The 25,310-nt window shown below is 38.7% G+C and overlaps 2 protein-coding genes across 7 annotated transcripts; one reads left to right on the forward strand and one right to left on the reverse strand.

The window, feature by feature from the left end:
• The first annotated feature begins 256 nt into the window (after positions 1-256).
• Positions 257-7,832, forward strand: btbd10b (BTB (POZ) domain containing 10b). Of its 6 annotated transcripts, none has more exons than XM_084717049.1 (9): positions 257-427; positions 925-1,076; positions 2,802-2,998; positions 3,422-3,737; positions 3,916-4,018; positions 4,938-5,058; positions 5,327-5,524; positions 5,615-5,725; positions 6,777-7,832. In XM_084717049.1, exons 2-9 carry the CDS (start codon positions 976-978, stop codon positions 7,106-7,108), a joined length of 1,479 nt encoding a protein of 492 aa, XP_084573175.1. In that variant the 5' UTR covers positions 257-427; positions 925-975; the 3' UTR covers positions 7,109-7,832. The 6 variants fall into 6 exon arrangements, with proteins under 6 accessions (XP_084573175.1, XP_084573167.1, XP_084573183.1 ...); XM_084717041.1 differs by having other exon boundaries at positions 258-506; XM_084717057.1 differs by having other exon boundaries at positions 259-506; positions 2,805-2,998.
• Positions 7,833-9,748: 1,916 nt separating this feature from the next.
• On the reverse strand, positions 9,749-16,139 carry bmal1b (basic helix-loop-helix ARNT like 1b). Its single transcript, XM_084724689.1, is given in 11 exon segments — positions 9,749-9,861; positions 9,956-10,024; positions 11,021-11,030; positions 12,285-12,439; positions 12,708-12,814; positions 12,926-13,172; positions 13,285-13,419; positions 14,340-14,457; positions 14,659-14,751; positions 15,795-15,856; positions 15,896-16,139. Coding segments are annotated over 11 exon segments (1,353 nt in total).
• Between the last annotated feature and the right edge of the window lie 9,171 nt (positions 16,140-25,310).

The raw sequence follows: 25,310 nt of genomic DNA on the forward strand, positions 1-25,310 counted from the left end.
CTGTTCAAATGGTTTCTGACAAAAGATTTTCAGCTGTATTCATTCACTCATTTATTTAGTTTGTTTTTCTTTGTCCCATTACTGTTTATATTCTAGGTTTATTTTTATTTTGTCATATGTTTATATGTTAATCTATGCCATATATTTATGTGTACTTTCTTTTTTAAATAAAGTGAACAAAAAAAACGCCACATATCGCGAGATCTGCTAGAGTCGGTAAACTCCTTTTTTAGGGAAAAGTAACAAATCGTTCTACCAGCTGTTAAAAACAAATCGATTACCTCCAGAATATTTTCATTTTCAAATCTAACCCACTTTTCAAGCAAAGGTAATATAATTAGAAAGTTTAGCAAGAGTTTATAATTTCTAGCTTTGTGTGCGTCAGCACGTCAAGCCACTAACGGTCGTCACGTTGGACGTCAGCTGGGTGAGTGTTTTGAAAGGAGATGGCTGGTTAGCTGGTGAGCGATTGGGATTACACTACAGCGGAAAACGTAGCCGACTGGGTAGCTATTTTTTTATATTTTGCCAGATCTGCCTAGAATATGACAGCCTTTATATCAGTACTGTTTGGACAACTTCACTAGCCGCACAACTGTCTCAGAATACTATGATAATAGTGTTGTATCGTACCGCTAGCAACGATAGCTAGCTGTTAGCTAGGTAGGTATGCTAGCACAGCAAACTAGCTAACCTGGCTAATCGTAGGCTGACTCAATTTGACAGCAACGTTGACTAGATTTTGTTCTGAGGTGTGTTGTACTCTAGCATTTCAGCGTCAACAAACTCCGATCATTCTGGTTCGTTTATATTGAAGTCAACAGCACACGTGAACTCACTGACAAACTATTTTGTTAGCGGACAGCAGCTAGCCCGTGGTTCGCTAGGGGCTAGATCGAACTGACTTGTTGATTTCGCCATTAGCCAGATTATGAACGGTGAAAGATCCAGACGGGACTCCCCTCTGTACGGGTGATGGCAGAGCGTCTGCAGTCATATGACAGTAACTCCAGTGACACCGAAAACTGGGATCGAAAAGCAACAAGCCGACCTCGCAAACTCTGCAAGCATTCGAGGTGAGCCAGCTGACAGTCTGTCAGACCTCATGGGAAAGTCCACAGCAGCTATTTAGTTTTACCACTGGGCAAGGACAGGACCGAGTATGGATTATAGTAAAGGATAATATGCCATAAACGTAAAAAATTATCAGGTATTGCTAAAGCTGTTCCAGGTATATCAGATGATGAACATAGGTACATCTGTGTAACAGATTATTTGTATGTTGTACATGGCTCCGGCCTTAGTATTAAGTCAGTGTTAGTGAAGTTAATTTCAAAACAATTAGATAAGACCCTGACGAGGGAACCGTGGAGAACTATCTCCAAAATGACCGTATAGTTTTTGAAAAGAAGCAAGTGATTATTCAGTATAATAGGTTTTAAATTTGACACAACTTTACACATACCCGATGAAACAATGTGCAGAATACATCACGTTTTAGCCTCTTTGACGCAAACAGGATGGCAGATAGAATTGGCAGGAAGAGCTGAGACATTCCATTTGGTGTCGGGCCAAGGGGGGTGTACCTGTCATGTTTGCCTGTGGTCAGTGAGTGGGCTTGTACTGCATAATTTTACCCAGCAACTGTGGCTATTGCCACTTCCCTTTCTCCCTTTTCTCAAAATTAATCACATGTATACTTGGTGCTTTTTTTCTGTCAATAAGTAGATTTGACCTGCCAGAATTATATACTACATGAAGAGTTGTGTGGTGCGCTAGGTGTTATGGTACATTTATAATCTTTTTGCACTTGACTCTAATTGTATTTCCTTTCGTAAATGTCCTTTCAAGGTATGATTAGAAGACATAAGAAGTGTGTTAGTGCTCAGACATTGGATTTGTGTCAGCTTAGACACCAAAGGCGATAGCAACACGACTTGGCTGCATTCTGAGTGTGGTTGTCATACTTGTATTGCAGGCTTACAGAATGCAGTAGTTCTGGTTGTTACACATGTGTTTAAGGACTCATATGTGCACTTGTCGGAGTGAAAGTACTATATATCAATCTTAATGTTGTTTTACACCCCACTAACTGTAGGGTGTGAACCAGACAATGAAGATAAACAGTGTGACAACTCAGGGTAGACCAGTATGTTTTTTTTCCTTCAGGGCCAATGTCAGGTTTGAGAAATCAAGGAAACTAGGAAATGAGGTTTGAAGCCGATATACGTCTGCAGTAACAATGAAAATCTTGGTGTCAAAATTCAGAATGACTCCAACGCAAAACTTTGATGAAATGCCTTTAAGCATATGTTTAATTAAAACAGAACGTTTCAACATTAGCTTTAAAAAGTACAGGCATCTTCCAGAAGCCTTTCTTAAAGTTAACTTATAATGTTACGTAAACAAACAAATATTCCTCTGAAGTTATATAAAGTAAAAATAAATAAAACTCTCTCTAGTATCTCTAGAGAGAGGCGGCAGCATCAGAGCCATAGTAGCGCATTTTAAATTAATTTATATTGTCGGGAATCAGATTTAAAAAACACAGATTCCAATAATCTTAAAAATGATGTAAAGTGACAACCGTCTTAAGTGTAAGGGAAATCCGATGTACTGGTAGGTATGTTGTTTTTGTGTTCATACTTACATTGGTGTTAACAACATGCTTTGTTAACTAGTGTATCCACCAGCAGTGTGTGTGCCTGTGTGTCCTTAATGACTTTACAACTATGAAATAAAAATATCCTGTGGCCCTCAGAAAGGGAGAGGAATGTTAAGCATGCTTTTGTCTTGAAAAGCAGCAGTCAGGCCAGAGCATCTCGAGTGGAGGCTGAACAGAGGAAGATGAGCCTGCATGGTGCCAGTGGAGGCTGTGACCGCTCACGTGACCGCCGCCGCTCCAGCGATCGCTCCAGGGACTCCTCACATGAGAGAGAAGGCCAGCTCACCCCGTGCATTCGCAACGTCACCTCACCCACCCGCCAACACAACAGCGGTGAGTGTGCACGGAAAGAATAGAGGGCTTATATGGATGTCATGTTAGAGGTCCACAGCTCTTGGCAGCTACTGTTGAGAACAGCTGACTGCATTTATCAACTTACAGCTCAGACATGGTTTATATCTGCTGTTTTTGGCAGTAAATGGATGAAGTCAGCACTAATCCACCTGTTTGTGTTTAAAGCAAGACAGCTTATATTTTGATTATCTGGATACAAGACATGTTCTGGGTGGGACCCTGTCCAATCTGATTGTATTGCCAGCAATGGACCATTCCTCAAATGGATACCAAAGATGGTACCAAATTTAGTTGTTTAAGAATGGCTCTCAGGAATTCAAAAACCTCCAAATCAAGCTGCAAATGATCCAAAATATATGTCAATAATTGAATTGTTGGGGTGTTCTGCCTGTCTGTTTGTAGACCGTGAACGAGATGGTGGCCCTTCATCGAGGCCCAGTAGTCCACGGCCACAGAGAGTCTCTCCCAGCGGCTCCAGCAGCAGCGGGGTGGTGAGCAGCCGCAATAGCAGCCTGTCCAGCACTGAAGGAACTTTTAAAAGCTTGGGAGTTGGAGAAATGGTTTTTGTCTACGAGAATCCCAAGGAGGGAGGAGCGAGTGCCACTGTCGGAAACCGAAACATTAGGACCTCAGAAAGAGTCACTCTGATTGTTGATAACACACGCTTTGTAGTAGACCCTTCCATCTTCACTGCACAACCCAATACCATGTTGGGCAGGTACAGTATATTTTTAGCATCGTTATTATTTGTCCTTACTCATTATAGCCCCAATAACAAAGTATTTTATAACCCAGTAATGTATGAATGAAATGTGTATAAATATGAAAAGGCTTTGTAAATATTGTAAGTCCATTGCCTGTGCTTCAGCGAATAAAGCAAAGCTTCTTTATTTCAGAATGTTTGGATCTGGAAGAGAACACAATTTCACACGGCCCAACGAGAAGGGGGAGTACGAAGTTGCTGAGGGCATTAGCTCAACAGTTTTCCGAGCAATTCTGGTCAGTTTAACATTTTCCCAATTTATATCAGTGACAGTAGACTAAAAACTATAAATAGAAAATATTAGGAATTGGCAAAAACCTTCAAGTCCATCTGTTCAAAAACGGAAGTAACAATACAGGTACAGGAAATTTCAGAAATAGAGATTAAGTTCTAGAGTTAGAAACAAAGAAACAAAGTATAAAAGGGTGCTTATTTAAGTGGATAAGTTATGAGGCTATTAATTAAATAGTAAAATCACTAACACCCTGTTTACAATACCCCCCAGACCCCTTTTTGTTTCTCTCTGTATCACTGGGTGTATTGGGGGAAAAAGGGGGGCAGGGCAGTGTAATACTGGATAATTAACACCTCACAGTAGAACAATAGAATTCAAACTGCAAACTACAGCCTCCAAAGTGACCATAAAGCAAAAGCATAATTCCGCTGTGTTAGTCAAAACCTTAGCATCATAACTGTCATGAAGATGGGATTTATGGTTGGGCTGTTGGTGTGTTGCCAGCATTACATTTAGCTAGGTGCAAGTAAGAAACTGGCAACATTTATATTTTGGAACTTTTATTAGAGTAAATGTAGGAAAATTGAATGTACTTTGTGATACAAAGCACAGCTGCAGTACATTGTATTTCTTTGTTTGTTATTAAGTGTCACATATACAGACATGCTAGATATTAATAGTCTTAAAGCGGTTCTCTAATTTCCCTGCATGTCATTCTCAGCCTTGGCTGACTGAGAACCCATCTTGAATATGTTCTACACCTGCGAAGCCTAATCTGTGGAACTTGATTAGATAGCAAAATTCAATACCAACATAAGTAGGCACTTGATTTTTAAATGTACATTTTTATGATGTGAGTTAATGGATTGACACAGCGTTTGAAATGACTACCTTCTGTGTGATTTCCGTCTAATTAACAGGATTACTACAAATCTGGGATAATCCGCTGTCCTGACGGAATCTCCATCCCCGAGTTACGGGAGGCGTGTGACTATCTATGCATCTCCTTCGACTACAGCACCATCAAATGCAGAGACCTCAGTGAGTATTTCCTCTGGGACACTGAAGCAGATAGTGTTAACCATTAATGGTGGCAGTTTGTATCAGCATGGACAATAAAGCTGTCTTGTGGCTTTTGCCCTTGAAATCTTGACATAAAAGCAAGCAGCACAGACAGCACATAAATATCAAACTTATTCTATGCTAGGTGGAAATATGTTTATCTATGGCCTCTTAGGTGTCACACAAGCTCAATTCATGAATCAGTTCACATCTTCCAACTGATGATCTTCATCCCCTTTTTTGTCAGGTGCCCTGATGCATGAGCTGTCCAATGACGGAGCTCGGAGACAATTTGAGTTTTACCTGGAGGAAATGGTTCTGCCTTTGATGGTGGCCAGTGCCCAGAGCGGAGAGAGGGAATGTCACATTGTTGTCCTTACCGACGATGATGTGGTTGACTGGGATGAAGAATATCCACCACAAATGGGAGAGGAGTATTCGCAGAGTGAGTACACACCAAGACACACACACACAGGCCTGCGCATACCTAAGACAGATGTGTCAGAAATTTTGTCTCGGTTTGTTCTCTTTGCAGTCATCTACAGCACAAAACTGTACAGATTTTTCAAGTATATCGAGAACCGAGATGTTGCCAAATCAGTTTTAAAGGAGCGAGGATTAAAGAAAATAAGACTGGGCATTGAAGGTAAGTTGAAACCTCTACTGATGTTTTTAATCTCTCGTCAGTGGAGTGAGCTTTTAGTGAAATGCTTATTATTCAGACAAGTTACAGTTTTAGATGCTGACAGGAAAACTTCAGACACCAAAATCAAGCCAAAGGTTTCATTAATAGCGGTGCACAATGTGAGCAGAATACAACAAAGAGAGTAGTGCTTATTTTAGGCAGCAAGGCTTTCTTGTGACAACTACGATGCAGAATCACACATTAATGAAGGCAAAGGAACAACACATATACAAGACAGATATGTTGTGTGATAGTTTATTGTAGATTGGGTATGGCAGGAAAACTGTTATATAATAATATGCATTAAAAAGGCATCAGTTAGTGGTGGTGGTGTCTGTCCCAGACAAATACAAGGCACAGTGATGCAGAAGGAGTCAAACATTCAAATTAATAGTCTTGCAAGTGACTGAGGGCAATATGTACAGAGTAGCTACAATGAAGTAGTTGTAAAAGGATAAGGAAGAGCAATTACATCAAGCACATGGGGTTTTTTTGGTTTTACAGCGAACAATGCTAAGATGCAAGAAAGTTTGAAATCCCTTGTTCCATGTTGTGATTGTGTTTTTTTCTACCTATGGCCACACTGGCTATACTGAATGCTGAATATTCATGCATATACACATATACAGTATATGTATGTATATTCACTACTGGCTGCTTCATATTGCTAATGCTGCCAATGTTTTGTCAGTCTACACCAAGCTCATTCTGAAATTGTCACTGCTGCTTCTTTCAGTAGGTCCCTGTGCTGTGTGCTTTCTTCCCTGTTCTCAACAATGTTTTGCTGCAGCTTACAGTTGTCTGTCTGCCGCGAGGTAGAACAAGTCATGGTGCAGGCATCTAATTCTCCTCTCTGCCCTGCTGGCCATCTCAGTGTTGCTCGTGCTGTCAACAGTTTGTTGCCTGCGTCCAGCTTCATGCTGAAGCTGTAGCAGCTTCTGTCACTTTCTCTCTCTGAACTATTCTTACTAACACAACCTGAGCTAATTTGTCCACACTGCTCCTTCGACAGGCTACCCTACATATAAGGAGAAAGTCAAAAAACGGCCAGGGGGTCGTCCAGAGGTCATTTACAACTACGTCCAGAGGCCCTTCATCCGCATGTCCTGGGAAAAGGAAGAGGGTAAAAGCCGTCATGTGGACTTCCAGTGTGTCAAGTCCAAGTCCATTACTAACCTGGCGGCGGCAGCAGCAGACATCCCCCAGGACCAGCTGGTGGTGATGCACCCTGGTCCCCAGGTGGATGAACTGGACATCCTGCCCAATCACCCACCTAGTGGGAATCACTACAGCAACAACTACAGCAACGAGCCTGACCCTGATGCACCTTCACCTGCTGTCTGAGGACACATGTCCTCTTTCAATGCCTCTGCCCCTCTCCTCCTCCTCTAGTCCTACTCCCAGCATGCTGCAGCATGGAGCGCCAGGGGCACCATAACCATATTGCCTTGACACCTCCTTTGCAGCCTTAGAGCCTCAAGAACCTGGTTGACTGTAGAGAAAAGACACATGAGGGACATAAGACTGGTGAAAAGAAGTATTCACTATTATTTTAATTTTGTTTTTTACTTGACCAAAGGAATTTATTTTTCTGTTTGGAAAAAAAAATCAGTAAAACACTTATTATTAACATTATTATTTACAATGTTATTGTACCTTAATTTGATGGGTTTGGCTGAGCACTCTTGTGGTGTCACTGTTTTCTCACAGGTTTTATTTCACTGATAAGTTTGATTTTGATTCTCTTGGGTGGCCTAACAACTAAATGTGCTTTGGGGGGAAGAATATAAGACTCGCCATGGAGAAAATATGACTTTCTGGTCATGGAGAAAATCAGTCATCACCACCTAGTGTCATGATCTCCAGTTGAACTTCTCTCAGATGTCTTTGAATCTCGTAATTGGGTATGTAGTCATTGGCTGGATCTGATATGTGATGTTATGCTCCTCCCGCAGCCAAGATATTAATCAGAGCACAGGCTGTTGTGGTCAGAATCTTTTTGTGCAAAGCTTGAAATTGTTGTTTAAAAATAAAACCGTAAAATCATCAAATAAAGACATCAAAATAACATTTTTGTATATTTGATCTTTGCTTGTAAAACATGTTGATACTTTTAATCAGACCTGTGACAGGAGGAGTGATGCTACTTGTGATGAATAAGAGAGGAAGTGAATGAACATCTTAACCAGAGTGGATCACAATCTTTCATAATTTCCTTTGCACAGTGATGAATAAAAGATCAGGAGATGCATAGAGAAGATACAGATACTTGGTGTGCTGCCAGTATATGTTTGCCACCGAGGGAATATTAATGTCCAGAGTCCAGAAGCAAACTAAAAAGAGCTTTTATCTATAGACATGGCTTGGCTTGGACGAGGCTTAAATGAAAACCAAGCAATTTAAAAATTAATACAATTTGACTTTAAGTACAGATTATATGCTTCATCCTGTTAATACAGAAGCAAAAACAGAGATTAAATGCTTAAAAAATCCAGTAATACTAGAATACATCAGAGCGATTAATGTCCTTACATTATCCTTACACACTGAACAAATGAAGACTGGCTACAGCTAAATGACTGCACTGGAAATGTGAGAGGATCCTCACATGAAGAAACATCTGTTCACATTTCTCTTTTTCTGCCCCGAAAGTTACTCATTTAATTCCTTCTTCACCTCTTCCTTGTCATTTAGCAGTCAATTATAAGAGTCTGCACTTCCTAGGCAGGGAGTCCAAAGCTGAGGGGCTCTGACAGTGAAAGCCTGGTCACATTCAGTCTTAGGCAGTGACATTTAAGCAACCAGCAGAGCCCTGCCTGAGGATCTGAGGCTGCGCTCTGGTTCGTAGGGGAGCAGAAATGCACTATTGTAACCAAGGTTATCAGTAAAGTCTTAAAATCAGCTCGGAAACTGACAGGTAACCAGTGAAGAGAGGCTGAAACGGGCTGATATGATCTTGTCTTTGTTCAAAGCTGAGCAGCTGCGATTTGTACCAGCTGCAGACGTGAAATCTTTTTTTTTTTTTTTTTTGGCTCAATCCTGAATACAGTGAGTTACAACAATCTAACAAAGAAGAAATAAAGAAATAAAAGTACCTCTGACAAGTTAACATGCATTTGACCCATGTTTGTGCAGTTGATTGGGATCAAACAGCCCTGTGATGACAGCCTTCTCTGCTTTCTTCACAGTCACTGGATAAAAGCTAGATTTTCATGTCTGTTCGCAATGGTTTGACTTTTGAAAACCCAATCAAAATGTGGGACAATGGCTCAAAATGTGGGATGAAAATGCTCTGCGGTCCCACAGAAAGTGGGATAGCTGGTCACCTTAGACCTGCAGGCCACATAATCTATAATCACACCACTTTAAAGTCTTGACCTCCTCAGCTTGTCCTTGTCCTGAAGCCTGGGGTTCAGAGCCCTCGACATAAACCTCTTGCGTAGCCTCCAGTGCTTCAAAAGCATCTTATTTTTCCTGAGCTGACGTTGCTTCCTCCTGTGTTGATGAATAGTCTTGTGCTTGCCTCTGTCCTCTCTGGCTGTGTTCTCCACTGTCCCATTCAACAGGTTCTCCAGAACTGCAGAAAACACAGACGAAACGATTTCCTCAAACACCATCCGGCCTTCTGATATCACAGTGGACACATTCATCCTCTCACCAGGTCAGTAAACAGTGTCTTGTTTAGGGTTTACATGGAATTATGTATGAAAGTAATCTATCTATAATATTGATTCCTCACTTGTCATTTTTTATGCTTTTTTTTATGGGCATGGTTAAAGGCAAGGGCATTTAATTATACATTTCTCTAATTTATACCCACAAATTAAACGTATGAACATGTCATTTCACACTGAAACTACTGGGACTGAGGAGAATGTTGTCAAAATGATGTCTGTCATTTTTTTCTTAGATTCTTAAAATATCTGTCAGTATAAGTATGCTTCATTGTAAATTCAAATTGTCAGTATTAATCAGGAATTGGTTTTACCTCTGGATTTCCAGCTGTTCCCCTGAAATCATTTGTCCAGTCTTCCCACTGCTCGCTCTCGTACCACCAGGAATTCCAGGTACAGTTTGGAGACCCAGTTTCCCCTCACCTGCAACAAGACGAGGCTGTAAGAAGTGTTATCTATTGCTTCTCTTTGGTGATTGAGATCAAATACCCACAGGAAATGGCTTTGTCGTTGTCACCTGGCTTCGAGACAGTGGCAGTTGTGTGCGGTGAGGCAGCAGGCAGATGATAACTGATCTCAGGTCTGTCTCCTGAACTGAAAGAGGAAAGAGGTATGAATGTGAATCATGTCAGATATTTACTGAACTGCTTAACTTACAGTAGTTAGAGTGTTTTTACAGATCCTATAACGATTCTGCACTTTTGAAGCTGTCCTCTCTGGTTCCAATTTTTTTTCTCTGTCACCACTCTGAGGGTCAAATTTGTGGTTCAGACTGAAATATCTTGATAGTTATCAGATGGATATTTAAAGGTGAAATATGTGATTAACTGTAAGGAAATGCTAAACTAAAACTACAACCAGTATGTTCTCCTTTGAAATTTCCATTCTGGCCCAGAACGTCTGTTTTGTTTGCCTGTTTCAGATTTATTCACTCTACATATAGCTAAAAAGTATTTCCAGATGCTCACCAGATGAGTTAGTGTCTATTTATGGCTTGTACAAAATCATTGAAGGCCAGGGCCATTGTTTTGTTATTGTTGGGTTTTTTTCAGTTGTTATATCATGCTGTAGCTTCCAAGTAGTGTTCATTATGAATTCAAATTTAAATATTGAAAGTTTGGTCTAGGTACAAATATTTTGGCACCAAAATGCCATTTTCCTGAGCCCTTCTGAACACTTTATTCCACGTGACGTGATGAAGGACCTGCATGTAAAATATGACCATCAGTCTAAGTTAACGCCAAACAAACAGGACAGCATTAGCATTAGCTTTAACTCTCTTCGGCTGCAGCTGGCCTATTAGCTGCCATTAGCTGTGTAGTTAAAGGCTCTAATGTGACTGGAGTCTGGTCAGACCTGCAGCTCAGAGCACCGAGGGAGTTTTTCTGTTTACACCATGGGAAACTGAACCGGGCTCAGCAGCCTTTGACTGAACACAGTGCACCAGTGTTCTGTCGATTTATGCTGCCTTGTCGAAAAATGCTACCGTAGCACAAATCAATACCAGAGTAACTCTAACCCACAACTCTCCAAGACAACTGTCAAGTAGCACATCCCGATAGATAGCACATATTGACAGAACCAAGCACTGACTCCGAGACCAACAGGGACTGGCTGATATACAACGTCTCCAATCAGGACTCTGACTCTGGGGACGATGAACACGGCAGGCGGGGACAAGAGAGATGAGAGGGAGGTCGAGCATCAGGGAGACTATGAGAAAACTGGATTCCTCTCATGGGGGCGGAGGGAGAGCATCAGCGTTGTAACCTGCATCACTGCTTTTTGTAATGGTTAAGCAGGTGTTTCCATTTGAAAAACAGAAAAAAAAAACGACAATGGATCTTTTAGAATAGATATTTCCAACAGTTAAATTGAGGAATTTGTTAATGGAGTCTGGCACACAGTAAGGAAGGCAGCCACTGACCTCCAACTCCTGAGTGTGTATTGTCACAATTGACAGTTATAAACAGCTGATCAACTAAGAGAGTAGGACTTAACATCACTTGTCATTGTCAAAGTAATATTGGGCTCATCTTGTGCTTGTGTAGCTTCAGTGTCCCTGCAACCTACAGGCAAACTGCTTGAGCTGTGAATCAAACAAACTGTCTATGGCTGCGATGTATCTCAACACCTACAGGATGGATTAGCAAAAAATATGATTCATGGTCCCACATGGTGTATTTTAATGACTTTTGAGATCTGCTGACCTTACCTCTCGCACCACCAGCAGGAGAAAAGTTTCAGTTATCCTGTCAAATAACTGAATATCTACCACATGGAGTGGCACAGAATTTGTTCTCTATATTAATGGTGCCCAGACTATAAATCCTGCAGACTTTGCTGATCCTCTTACTTTTCCTGTAGCAACACCATTAGTTTGACTTTTTTGTGTCTTGTGTTTTTTCTTTTTTTTTTTTTAAATTGAAATATCTCAATTGTTGGGTGGTTTGCTGTGAAATTTGGTGCAAACATTCATGGTCCACAGAGGATGAATGGAAATCATTGTGACCTCCTGACTTTTCTTTTAGCTTCACCATCTGGTCAAAATTTCATTTTGTCCAGTACTTTGGCTCCTAACCAAATACCTGCCAGACTCCTGACATTCCCATCATCCTCAGCTTTACCTTTAGTTCTAATCAGCAAATGTTTGCATGTTAAAATGCTACATTAATAAGATACTACTACTCATAAAATGATAAAACTATATTATAAGTCTGGGTAGCAATCTAATGTCATGAAAGATACAACAGAAAATACTACACTATTAAAATAAGACAGCATGTTTTATAATAGGATGTTACAACAAAATATGATATTATGCTATAAGAAAGGGACAGTTTTACTTACGTGACGACAGTACTGGTAGAGACGATGTACTCCACCTCTTTGGTCCAAGGGTTCATGAAAGTGAACCAGCGGCTTCTCAGTGTGATGAATGAGCCATCTTTTATTTTTAACTTGTAGCAGTTCGTATTGATCTTCTCCTTCATCTGCAGCACTTACAGCAGACAGCGACAGAGGAGGACAAGGACAGGTAATGGATGAATTGTCCACAGGTAAGATGGATTACAACACTATATTCACCTATGACTCCATTCTGCTGCAGAAATGGCAACATAGCACGGCATTTCCACTAGAGCAGATCAGACTGACACACATTCATTAGTATAATCACTGTACATGGACAGCAGTCTCATATCTATACTGCAGATTTGTGCAAGAACAGTTCATGAAGTGTGGTGCTGTCTCTTCTGTGAGATGCATACCTTGTCTGTGACATTCTGCTAAGTGAGCAATGTCGTCTTCATGAACATATTCGTAAAATGAAGTTCCCAGTAGCTCCTGAGGTAAATAAGTCAAAATGGCAGTGGTCCTTACAAAGAACAAGAGTAGAAATTACCATCTGAAACATGAATAATGAGACAAAAACTTTAAATTTACGTTTATTCAAAATGTATTTATACGAAAGCAAACTTGTTCTCACCTTTGATCCACAAAGACGAACTTCCCATCAATATCCTGACGTGAAACAAACTCCATGGGCTTAACCTTAACGTGACTCCGAACTGGCTGAGAAACTGTGTGCGGATGCAACCGACCAACAGCCACCAGGCAGCTTAAGTTACATCCATCATTGTCTGGTTCATTGTTTTCATCCAGATTCACCTCAATGGAGGACAAGCTTTTCAAGTAACCAGTGCTGTGAATGGTGCAGAAGGCCTTACAATCCGTTGTGAATGAAGGAAAAGTGTTAAGGTGTATTTTAAAATGATAAGTAAAACTTTGGTTAATCAACAAAACACAGTATAATTGTCCAACAGAGATATTAAAGAAAGGAGGCTACCTGTTTTTTCAAGCAGCTAGACAAAAAATCTTCATCTTCCATGTTGCACTTCATCCTGCAGAAGAATGAGCGTCTCGTCCCAGAACAAAGTCTTAAATAACTTGGGAGGATATCTGTCCTCACTAAAGGACAACCTGAAAAACCAACATTTGAAAAAGGTAACAGTGAAGATGGCAGCCTGTAAATAACCGTGTGGTTGTGTAATTGTTGTGTTATACTACACCAATGATGTACATATCAGTACCAAACTATAAGTCCAGACTGGGGGGGTTATAAAATGGTGTTTAAGAGAATTATTAAATTGATTATACTCTGGGGACTTAATGAAATAATTACACGTCCCAAGTCCCAAGTCAAGACTGAAAAGTCCTAAATCTAAGTCCTAAATAAGCCATAATTCACTCTTCACCAAATGTAATGTCATTTTAACAACAGGAGCCTTAACCTACTGTTCTTGTGCAACTTCAGATGTTGAACAAAGTTGGAACTTGTTCTGTCTCCATCTAATATTGCATAATGTATTTCATTTTTGGTTGACCACTACAGTTTTTTACAGTTTTTGTACATGAATGGAATTATGTTTGGTATAATTTTTTCCAACTGTAGATCAGTAATGTAACATTAGTTTTTCATGATTCCTCTCCTGCAACTTGATTGGATGATGTTGATTAGTTCAAATAAAGTGGATCTGGGGAATTTTTGCATTATCCTATATTACTATGTGTCGACTGAATAGCACGAAAGTTAGTTGATTCAGGAATTGAATTAATTAGTGGCACACATTTTAAATGATAACTTTCTTAATATTTAGGTTTTGGGGAAGCTCAAGTATTTCAAGTCAAAAGGCTCAAATTCAGGTGAAGTCACGAGTCACTGGTGTAAGTTCAAGTCAAGTTGCAAGTCTTTTGCTTTTGCCAAGTCGAGTTTAAAGTCATCATATCTGTGGTGTCTGTCTGACTTGAGATCAAGTCATGTGACTTGAATCCACACCTCTGATAATAACTGAAATTATTTTAATCAAGCCTGAGTTGCTCTTGCAGTTATTGTGGATTACTTTTTACGTCAGTGAGTTCCTCTTGTGGTACAGTAACTGCTGAGGACAGCTGCTCCTTGACTTTGACAATGTCTTTAGGATGCACATAGTCAAACAGACTCTGGCCGGTCAGGTTATTCTGGAGATAAACAAAAGACAAAATACAGAAGGAGGAGTGAGGGTGCAAGATGTGACATCATTATTACATGATTTAATATGAACAATCTCCCATTTGATTTCAAAGCGTACACTCATTAAGTCAAATGTGTGGCACACTGCGGTAAGATTTAGAAACCTTTTTTATATATTTGACATCACATAAATACTGAGCAGCACCTACCTTGCTATAGTTCAGGATTTTGTGCACTGACTCAGAAACAAACAATATTTTCCCTCGATCACAGTCAGCAACAAACAGGAAACCATCAGCTACCTGTGGACAGCAGAGAAGGTAAGACAGGACTGGACAGACCAAGGCCAAGAACACAGGTAATAACATTGAAATGACCAAATCTGAAATCCACTGTTAGGGCTGACCCTCTTAGTGGCACAAAACAAGATTTATTTGTGGTGTGAGTACACCCTAACCTTGGATCCATTGATTTTTTAGCCTCTTACTCACGTCAGTATCAGAGCATCAACAGGGTGAGCAGAGTAGTTCAGAAACTTTTTCACTGCAAATTCCCACACCTACTCTTAAAAGAGATGCCCGTGCATAGAAATGTCATCCTTCCATTTCTGATTTTTAAATTTTGTTTGTCCTTTAAATCCTCTACCTGCTGCCTCCTCACTTTAATCAATCTTTTTCCAGAGCGAGAACTACAGTATATCCTCAGGCTCGGTGATCCTCACCCCATCTGCCCTATAAAGCCACTCCAACAAACACCTTGGCCGTGGTCCAACGATGGCTCTGAATTTAACCATCAAATTAGTCTGACCATTAAAAAACACATCACAAATAATAGCCTGAGTATGTGGTTTCCATCAGTGGTTGTGGCCCTAACTGACCTTACTAAACGTTTGAGCTGTGGGTAAGCAACTGTGACGAGTAGAAAAGAAACAGCACTGCAGACAATAAAGCACCCGTGAGAAAGCTGCATGCCCACTCCAACTGTTTTTACATTCCAGTAATTTGTGGGCAAAGCAGTAAAGAATTTCTTCATATAAAACAGCTTCTACCAGTCCTACATTGTACAATAACCTGGCATTGTTTCCCCCTGCTAAATAAATAAGGGAGAATTCTTTTGTCTCATAATCTCAGCTCACATAAGACTTATTCAAATGATGTGATGGGCTGTAAGAGTACTCATTTTTATTAAAACTTGAGCATACAGTTTTCTGTTATAGCGCAGTGAAGCGGGTGTTTGGTTCCAGCGGTTTCTAAAGTTTGCATGGATTGATAAATACTGTAAAAGTGTTTATTGCACTCTTAACAACACATCAGTTTGTCATGTTTATCCATGATGGCAGACTTACCGTCTGTAACAAGTGTTTTATCTCCTCATCTGATAAGAACAAAGAGTTGTGATTATCCAAACCTGCTTTTCAGAGACAGAATGTTAGTTAGCTGTTTAAACAAAAGGCATCTTGAGTCTCAACCTGTAAAAATCTCTCACCTCGTAACATCTTCATGTGTTGGACCGCCGTACGCAGCACTGACAGTTTGTCCAGTTTGTGTGATTTAGAGTCGCATGTGGGCACTAATGCTGCCAGCTCACCTATGAAGCCGTTCATCTTGTCCCTGCGTCTCTTCTCTTCCTGGCTGCGAGTCGTCCTGAACAGTAAAGAGATCATTTCTACCCACTGCCTCCATGCTGTCATGGTTCATGTGAAAATAAAAGCTGCCGTGTTCACCTGGCATTCTTATCGGAGCCATGTTGGTCATCAGAGCCCCTGCAGAAGATAATAAGATTCACTGATGGTAGAACTTGTATTAAGTGACACTTTTTAGACTTTTAGGTCAGAAGTAAAGCAGAATTTTTTATCCACATTTCACACAAAATAAAATGAAAAAGGGGTGTACCTCAGTATTAAAGGCTGTTACATAGATTCTTTGTGTGAGTTCATTACATGTGACAGTTTTTGACACTTTTTCATGAGCTGCCATTCCTCCATGCACCTGTCTTACAGATGCAGCATTAGATTATATTACAATAAAAAGTTACCACAAATCATAGGAAAATCTCAGCATAATCCGTGGGTAAAAAGACATTGAACACACTGGACAGGTACTGTAGCACGCTGCACAGATGACAGGGATAATTCAACTAATATGAAGGTGTTTTATTTATTTATTTATTTATTTACTTTTTTAAAGAATATAATTATTACAGATCCACGTAGGATACATACTCCCTTACATAAATGCAATCTCATTTTCCAGTTTTCTTTCAAAAACATTTGTAAAATAATGTACAGTTAATAAATAATCTGGCTGATTTTATACACAATGCACTCGATGGGTAAGGCAGATGAAATGCGAGACTCGTGTTGGAAAACAAGGGCACAAACCAAGAGAGAAAATCAAGGGAAAAAGAAAAAAAAAACAAATAAGTAAAAACATATACAGCTACCACTGTCACAGGATTAATGATGTCAATCAATCATTCCACACCTTCACCCTCCCTAAAACCTCTTAAATGTCTTAACACCTGTCCTTATCAAACATTTTCCTCTTTCATCCAGTCTTGGAGAGATTTAAACCCAGGACCAGATGCTTTAAGGACTTGCGTTTATTTATTTATTTATTTGTTATATTTTACCAGTAGAAGTTATTTAAAGAAAATTATTATATTAATCTATTTTTTTTTGTACCATGTATGTAAAGGTGTCATTCACAGCAGTTTAATGTATTAAATGTAATTTTGTCCATGTTTTCTATTTGAAATCAGATTTTTTACAACCATGATTTAGGATCCACTGGTCTGGGGTTTTGTTAATTCGCTCATTAGTTAATTCAATAGTTGGTTGATATTATATTTTATACCATGGAAACCGCTTTTGTCAACAGGGGCCTCCAGAGTCACACAGTAACTCTTCTATATTGTGTTGCAGCATTGTGTGAGTGTGAGAGATAGCAGATCTATAAACAATTTACAACAACCACATTTGTTTGTAAAAGAAATCCTTTATACTGTGAGGTCAAGATTTAAGATATATACTCGATATGTGAACAGAAAGGAAACAAAAGCAACACATTTGAGAAGGCGTCATATGTGTGTCTGACTTACAGGTATACAGTGGATTTTCCTTTCCTTTTGAGAGAGACGTTCTCGCTGGTTGTGCCTTTGCTGATCAGGCTGGTTGATCTTGAGGACATGAACCTGCTCATCTTGGATGAAACGTCCATACTGTGATCTGTCAGGTCCATCTGGAGACAACTTTAAGTGCTGAGGGTACTTAATAATACACTCATAAGATCAGCATAAAACATGAAACACAAGAATTAAATTAGCTATCAGACCTAAATGAGCAGGTTTAACAGCTGGTACTCACAGCATATGAGACCCAGCGGATTTCACAGAGGCACACGTCTCACTCACCTGCTCACACACCTGAATGAGGTGGCTAAGAATCAGATGAGATATATGTAAGAGGAAATGTAACCTCAATCAAGATAGAGCTATCCTAACTATCTGAGATTAAATAACACAAAAACATTATTTAACAGGATGTGTGTGTGTGTGTGTGTGTTACGTGTGTGATACATTTAATAATGACATTTGATAATAGACAGGGTCTGATGTAACTGTCCTGTGAAATGAGTCTTGTCGGTTACATAAAAGGTCATGCTCTGTAGCTTAAGTAACAAGTTTTCATTTGTCATGTGCTGTACTCACAAACTATTTTCTCTTTTGAGGTAAAATATTTTTGGTATGTTTTTAAAAAGTGTTGTATTAATGCCTTTCATTTTTTTCAAATAGACTTTCAAATCTATTATAGCAGAGTCCAAAAATAGAGGGATGGAGAAAAGTCAGCATAAAGCTGAACAGTGAACAGGTGGCATTAGTAAACACACACCTGTTTTCACAGTATCAAAGTCAGTCATATGAGCTTTTTGTTGGTTCCGGGGATTAAAGCATCATTTTGTCCTTCCAGTTTCCAATGCAGCAGCCTCATATTACTAAACATCATAATCCCTCTTTTCTTTTAGTCCTAACATTATACAATGTTGTTATTAGCCTGTTTTTCAACTTTAACTATTACATAACAGCATCTCTGGTTTCATTAGATCAAACTGAGTGTCTCTTTGAGATATTCTTCTTCTCTGTACTGCAAATGGAAAAAAAAACATAAGCAACTACATAAGACAACAGAGCTGAGTTACAACACAATGTTTACTGGCACATAACACTGATGGAGCTCTCAGCAACAATGTCCCATGAGACCTGTTGTTGATCACTTACAAAGTAATTGTTTTTTTATTTTTAAAGTAACAATCCCTGATTAAGCAACATATTTTATGGATAATATTATGTTATATTCAATGTATAATAGCACAGAATAGTTAATAAACTGAACATTTAAACCAAATACTAAGCACATTAACTGCAGGGAGTTTGTGTAAAATGATTTTACTTTATTTACATTTTTGAAAAGAATAATTATTAATGAGTTTTTCCTGATATTTTTATGTCACTGTTGTTTAGTCACTGTATTTTTTTCCCAATAATCCTTACAATAGGTTTCCTTTTTTTTTTTTTTTTTTGACAAATTCAGCATTTTCTTCTACCTGACGCTTTCTGTTTTTCTAATGCAGGACAAGCTGTTTAGCAAAAGAGTCATTATCCTGTGGGATTTTTTTTTAAATGTTTATATCTTAAATAATAATCTAAACTTGTCTTCAGAGAAATAAATGACATGCTAAAAAGCCCTCTACAGTACCAGTCAAAAGTTTGGACACACTTCTCATTAAATATTTTTTCTTAATTTTTATAAGAAATATCAAAGCCCAAAAAATTACAATAACAACATTATTAAATCTTTGAATCTAAGATATAAAACATATTTTGCTTTGTTTTCACATTTCATGCTTACTACATAATTTCATTTAATTCCATATGTCTCCAGTATTAATCCACCATGTTGAAAAAAAGAGATAAGAAATTGTATTGAAGAAGAAGACTTTTGACTGGCACTGACCCCTTAGATCATGAAGGACTCAAGACCTCCTGGAAAGCTTTGGCTGCCCAAGTTGGGAACCACTGATCTCTCCGTTGGCCAGTGCTGGTCATTTGGATGCCCTATCCATGCATTGTGGTGCCCTCCTCTGCACTTGGTTCCCTACGCACAGCATGTCTACGGTAGTGCTCTCTTCATTACAAGTTATGTGAGAAAATCTGTATGGAACTTTATTTCTCATCAAATGTTTTCTTATTTGGGTGGCTTGAAGTTTATTCTACTTTGTAATTACAACATTGATCGGATTCCTGTCTCTTTCTCTCAAATTTCCATAAGCAAACATTTCTGGCGCTGTCTTTTTTTTTAATAAGCACAATTTTTCTCCAAACAGATATTTTATATAGAACAACAGGGATGTGTGCTATAAAAGAAAATCTTTATTTTTTGACAGTTTGAGGAATGGTATTGTGCTGGTAAGTCAACTTTTCGATAAGGTAGGAAAACTTTTTGAATACCAAGAGTTTCTCTGTCATTATAAGATTCCTGTGAGCCCATAAACAATTTGCTGTGGTCTTTGACACCGTTTCATCTGGGGTTATGCTTTTTTACTGGCTTCCTGTAAAAACAACAAAAAAATCTCCACATTATTCCTAACTGACTGGGTCTCGGTCCCATATGTAATAGCAACCTAGAATAAGCTTGTTCAGGGCTTATGCTGGGAAAAAATATGGTCTCTTCCTAATAGATATCTACTGGTCAACAAAGTTAAAGGGATTTCCTTTAAGCTCATTCATCATTGTTGTTCTGTCAAGTCATTTTTAGTCAGGTTCAAGAAGGACATTGACACTATGTGCACTTTTTGTAACATGCACCCAGAGACTGTCTCCCATTTGTTCTGGACTTACGAACACACTTGGAGTCTATGGCAAGGTATATGTCTGATTTTTTTTCTGTGTAATCTCATCATATTGCTGGCCAGGTTTTATATCCATAAATGTAAGGTCTTAAAAATCAGACCCTCCTGTATCTTTAAAAAGGAAACAGAATCCTACATGATGTCAGTGGAGTTGATGTACATTATATACCATCTACTCTGCCTTTTGATAAGAAACACAAGGCAGAGTTTATTAAAACTGTATTGACTGATGAAAAACAAATGTCTCAGAAGAAAAAGCAATCACCCTCCACTTTCATTTGACTCTGGGAAATTGCCTCATAAATGGCCTTTGAAAAAAAGAAATCAATTTCAAAAGAACACAGTCCGTCTTTGATAGGAATCAGAGTCTAATGCTGCTAGACCTCGATTTAACTGGCCACCATGACAATCACACTGACTTACTATGATTATTATTATTTGCAGCAGCTGCAACAGTAGCTGTAGAAAACCTATACGTTTTTTTTCTGTCTGTTCTTATTCTGTTGCTGAGAGGAAAAAAAGGCAACAAAAAGGAAACAAATATTCAGCACCCTGATAATCGCAGCTACATAAGACAATAACTCAAGAAGTCAAAAGGCTTGTGTCATCTTTCAAACACTGTTGAAAAAATTGTAATTATTGACCTCATGAAGAGATATTATTTCTTCAGCAGAGACTTTTGGGCCATCACCTCTTCTTACCACATGCTGGCAGTAGAGGACAACAAACAGACGAGAGCTTTTCACACTGACACTCTGTAAATTCAATTCATTAAACAGGTTGTGATAATAAAATTGTAAATCCTCTGATATAATATTTCACAATTAGTTTTTGAATATGCTGGTAAGGTTTAACAAAAATGACTGATGGGATGAGGTTTCACTGTATAATGGTAGCAGACAGACTATTTTGGTTTCTATTGAAGTGACAGTTCCCCAAAGCGCCAAAAAAATACATTTGAGATATTAGAAACCAATGTCTCTTTCCAAAAATCATGACCCGGTTACTCAAGATTCAGTCCAGCAGGTTCTAAAGTGGTTCTAGTAGATTCTACTGCAGAAAGGTCTGTGGATTATCTTGAGTAACTGGATTGTGATTTTTGGAAAGCGATATAGCTATTGAGTTTTTCAAATGTTTGTGTGTGTGTTTTGTGCTTTGAGCACCACAAGTTGAGTGCCATTTAGTCCCATTATATTGGAGAGAAGGCAGACATCTGTACGGCTGATGTCTCCAAAACTCTGCAACCCACACAAAAAAAAGTCTAGATGGAAAAATGGCACAACAGGCCAGAGGAAAAATAAGTGCTTCTGATTTTGGGGTGAACTGTCCCTTTAAGGTGCAAACTTCAGTACTAACATGAATTGTTCGGTGCTGCAGAAGATGCTGAAAACATTTCTTTATGTATATAAATGTCTGTTTTGCTTCTAATGTCAGTGGTTCAAGGGGACATATTTTACAATTCAGTCAGCGTAAAAATAAAAATTTCATCTCAGAATTTTGTGAGTATCAACAGCAACATCTGGCATGTTAGCACATCACAGGCACAACTGCAGATGTATATAACCCTGTCCTCTCAACCTACATGTCAACAATAGTGAAGAAAAGTAGGAAGTGCTGTACTAGGTGAAAAAGTAGCATTAAAATGAAAAATCAGGTGCTCTTCATGGTGGATACAGCCAGTAGTTTGAGTCGAGCTGACTAGTGATGGACTAAGGTGTTAATTGGCAGTCTAGAAACATCAGAGGCATTCTAATCGTGAATATAAAAATCCTTTATTAACTCATGGATTACACATTTTGAATCACAGATTCTTCAGGGCATGATGTCATCATGTCATGTCATACCAAGTGATTTATACACATTTAATAATGGCAATTCAGAATATAGAATAAGGATTCAGTTGGATGTTGAAATGTGCGGCACAAATAATTAGGAGTGAAGTAATTTGGAAATGAAAGTGGAAAAAGCTGTCCTCAATATCCTCACTGACTGCACAGTTCTAATGTATCACATTATTTACAGCATTATTTCCAGTTTCATGTCAGTTTAAACCAGTCCTGTGTTGCTTATATTTGCAGTGAGTCCACTAGGTGTCTCTGTGCATTAGCCGATGTTGATGTGCTGGACTGTAAATGACTCTCACTTGTCTCCAAGGGTCAGTTACAATATCCTCAGACAACAGTTACAATTGCAGAGTCAGACTTCAGCCAGTTCAGGGTCAACGGGTTCAGACCGTTTTACTGCTTGGTTTCCCTCAGAAACCCAGTCCTGGCACAACCTGTGCTTTATTACATTACATTTATTTGGCAGACGCTTTTGTCCAAACTCACAGTAAGTGCATCGGCATTATACTGACAATCCAGCTCACATTTGGTACAGCCCAAACCCTCTTTTTTTTCTCAAATACCATCTTCAGCAGTATCAGTATTCAAGGCAAACTGCATACAAGCAAACTTCTTCTTTTGACTCATTTAGTTGAGTCAGAATTAAAGATAACATTAAAATTTGTTGTGTAGGTCTGTGCCTAATCAGCACATGAGTGGCACAAATATCTTCAAGTGACTATATATATGTTTATATTCATATACATGTACAAATGAATATATATGCATATCAAGCAGGTGTATAAAAGGGGGTCGTCAAGCTGCAGGGTAAAAATATGAATGTAGGCAATAGATTGAGGAGTGAGTTGTAAAACTAATTGTTTGGTTTTACTGGCTGATTTCCCCCTCTTTTAACAGCTGGGCGAGGACAGGCTGTGGTGTCTTCTAATTTAATAGAATTCAGGCCGAGATGTGAACATGCAACATTATACCTTATTTAACTCCAGCCCAATCCGACCATCTGCTCTTTCTGCAGGATAACATGTCAGTGTCTACTATGTAAAATCTAATGAAAAATGTGTGGGCTGTTTTTAATGCAGCTTTTATCCCACAATACAAGTCTTTTTGGTAATTGAATCAAATGAACACTCACATGTTGTTATTTATAATGTTTTTCACAATAAACTGCAAGGTAACCACACCGGTTTCATTTCAGTTCATATTAAAATATGCTCCAGCTATGTTCATGTAGATTTGCTCAGCCAATCAAACCAGAAGTAATGAGAGCAGAGATAATTTAGATACAAAAAACAGAATAGTCTTCATTTAACTGTTCAACATATTTAAAGCCATACACACACACACAAAAAAATATACTTCTGCAGAGCTAAAAGCCTACAATGCAAAAACAAAACAAGAGTCATGTAGAATAAGTTAAAAACAAGTTAAATGTAGATTTGGGCATCATCAAACCATTGCAGGAAGCAATTTATATTTTTGCTTAAAAAATGAAAAGGAAAACATCACAACACAATGTGAAACCAGAGATGAGGCAGCAGCACAAAAGGTCAAATGTCTCAGCCAGACAAAAGTAATCTGAGACGAAATGTGCTAATGGGCAGATTTGTGTGTGGCGACTGAACCATATCCCAGCAACCATCATATTAAAGGTTCAATACTCTGCTGCAGTTGAGTACAACCGTGTATATGTGATTGTAATGTCAGATTTTTAAACAGCATCATGTGTGTTTCAGCTGCGTGGTTTGCATATGTCTGATAATTATTGCCCCAGTCTCACACAGAGAAATTTCATCGAAATTCTTGATGGAAAGCTAAAAGTGTACATGCAGTTGCTGTTGCACTGCCTAAGCTTTTGTAAGGTAAATTGCTTGCATCAAATATTCCATTGGTGCAAACTCTCAAAAGACTGCTTGATTGTCATCATGAACCGTGGTGCAACCCCTCCATCTGTCAGCAGTGAGTCATGAGGATCATTTTTGGCATATCCAAAGGCATGTGGAGGTTGCAACATTTGGGTTTTGTGGAGAATTTGGCTCAAACGGATTTTCCCTGACGACTGGGATCAAATGATGACTAAACTGTGTTATTGTCTGTCCAAGTCACGCTGGTGAAAATTGTGTGGCGGTTGAATTAAAAAGTCTGAGTCACATGATTTATCTGATCAAAAAATAGTCAAAACACAATCCCATGACTACATATCTTTGTCCACGGCTAAATGCTCGTAGTTTTCATTCTATTTCTTTTTTTGTATCTGATTCAACACGTTATGCATTCTATTTGCAGAGCCATTTCTTATGATGTGTTCTTTTAAATTAATCAAAATTATTTAAAACATATTGCACTGTGCTGTTTTGAAAAGCATGAGTTCTTCAGTACTTAATGTCCTGTCATCCAGAATATGGCCACCTGACAGGTAACAGAAACCTAACATCTGTTTACCTGATTAAATTACATTTAACACCTTGTCAAGCATCAAATGCTGCACAGACTGTAAAGCCCCCTGGGGCAAAATGTGATTTGTGATATTGGGTTATATAAATAAAATTGACTTGACTTGACTTGACTCCCTTGTGGTCCCTTTAAAATGCAATGGTGTTTTGTGTTATTAACTAAAGCAAGGATGACAGATTTTTTTAAAATTATTTTTTTATTTAAACTTTATTCATTTCCCGGGGTGGTCCATGCATGTATAATGGATAGCAATAATATACACAGGAATAATAGTATAACATATAGGCTCACAGTGAGGCCTGGCCAAAAAATCTGTTTAAGTTTCAGTTAAGTAGAAATAAAACACAACAGACCAGAAATACAAACCTTGAAAAAACACAAAGAAGCATTGCATTTTTCAGTAACATGGACTTAATATTTTTTACCAGTTTTTTCCCTAGTTCTAGCGCAAACCGAACTATTATTGTAATTAATGTAAAAAATATTTCATAATTTTTTTTTGTCGGATTAACAGACAACTGTATTTCGTTGTCACTCCCGTTACTTTGCTAATTTTTATCAAGGAAAATAAAAAGTGGTTTTGGTTTTCACTGAGTTTTTTCAAAGGAGTGAAACAGCGCCCCTCTGGATCGTGTGGTGACAGAGGGAGTTGCAGGCGTC

This window comes from Lutjanus erythropterus, chromosome 1 (genome assembly GCF_056507025.1).
Source record: "Lutjanus erythropterus isolate fLutEry1 chromosome 1, fLutEry1.hap2, whole genome shotgun sequence".
NCBI lineage: Eukaryota > Metazoa > Chordata > Actinopteri > Lutjaniformes > Lutjanidae > Lutjanus > Lutjanus erythropterus.

Bases quoted from the DNA above. Each gene is read 5' to 3' on its own strand.
- btbd10b (XM_084717049.1), top strand. From the start codon at position 976: ATGGCAGAGCGTCTGCAGTCATATGACAGTAACTCCAGTGACACCGAA. The intron at 4,019-4,937 runs GTCAGTTTAACA...TCTAATTAACAG, and splicing joins CAGTTTTCCGAGCAATTCTG to GATTACTACAAATCTGGGAT. The intron at 5,525-5,614 runs GTGAGTACACAC...TTCTCTTTGCAG, and splicing joins GGGAGAGGAGTATTCGCAGA to TCATCTACAGCACAAAACTG.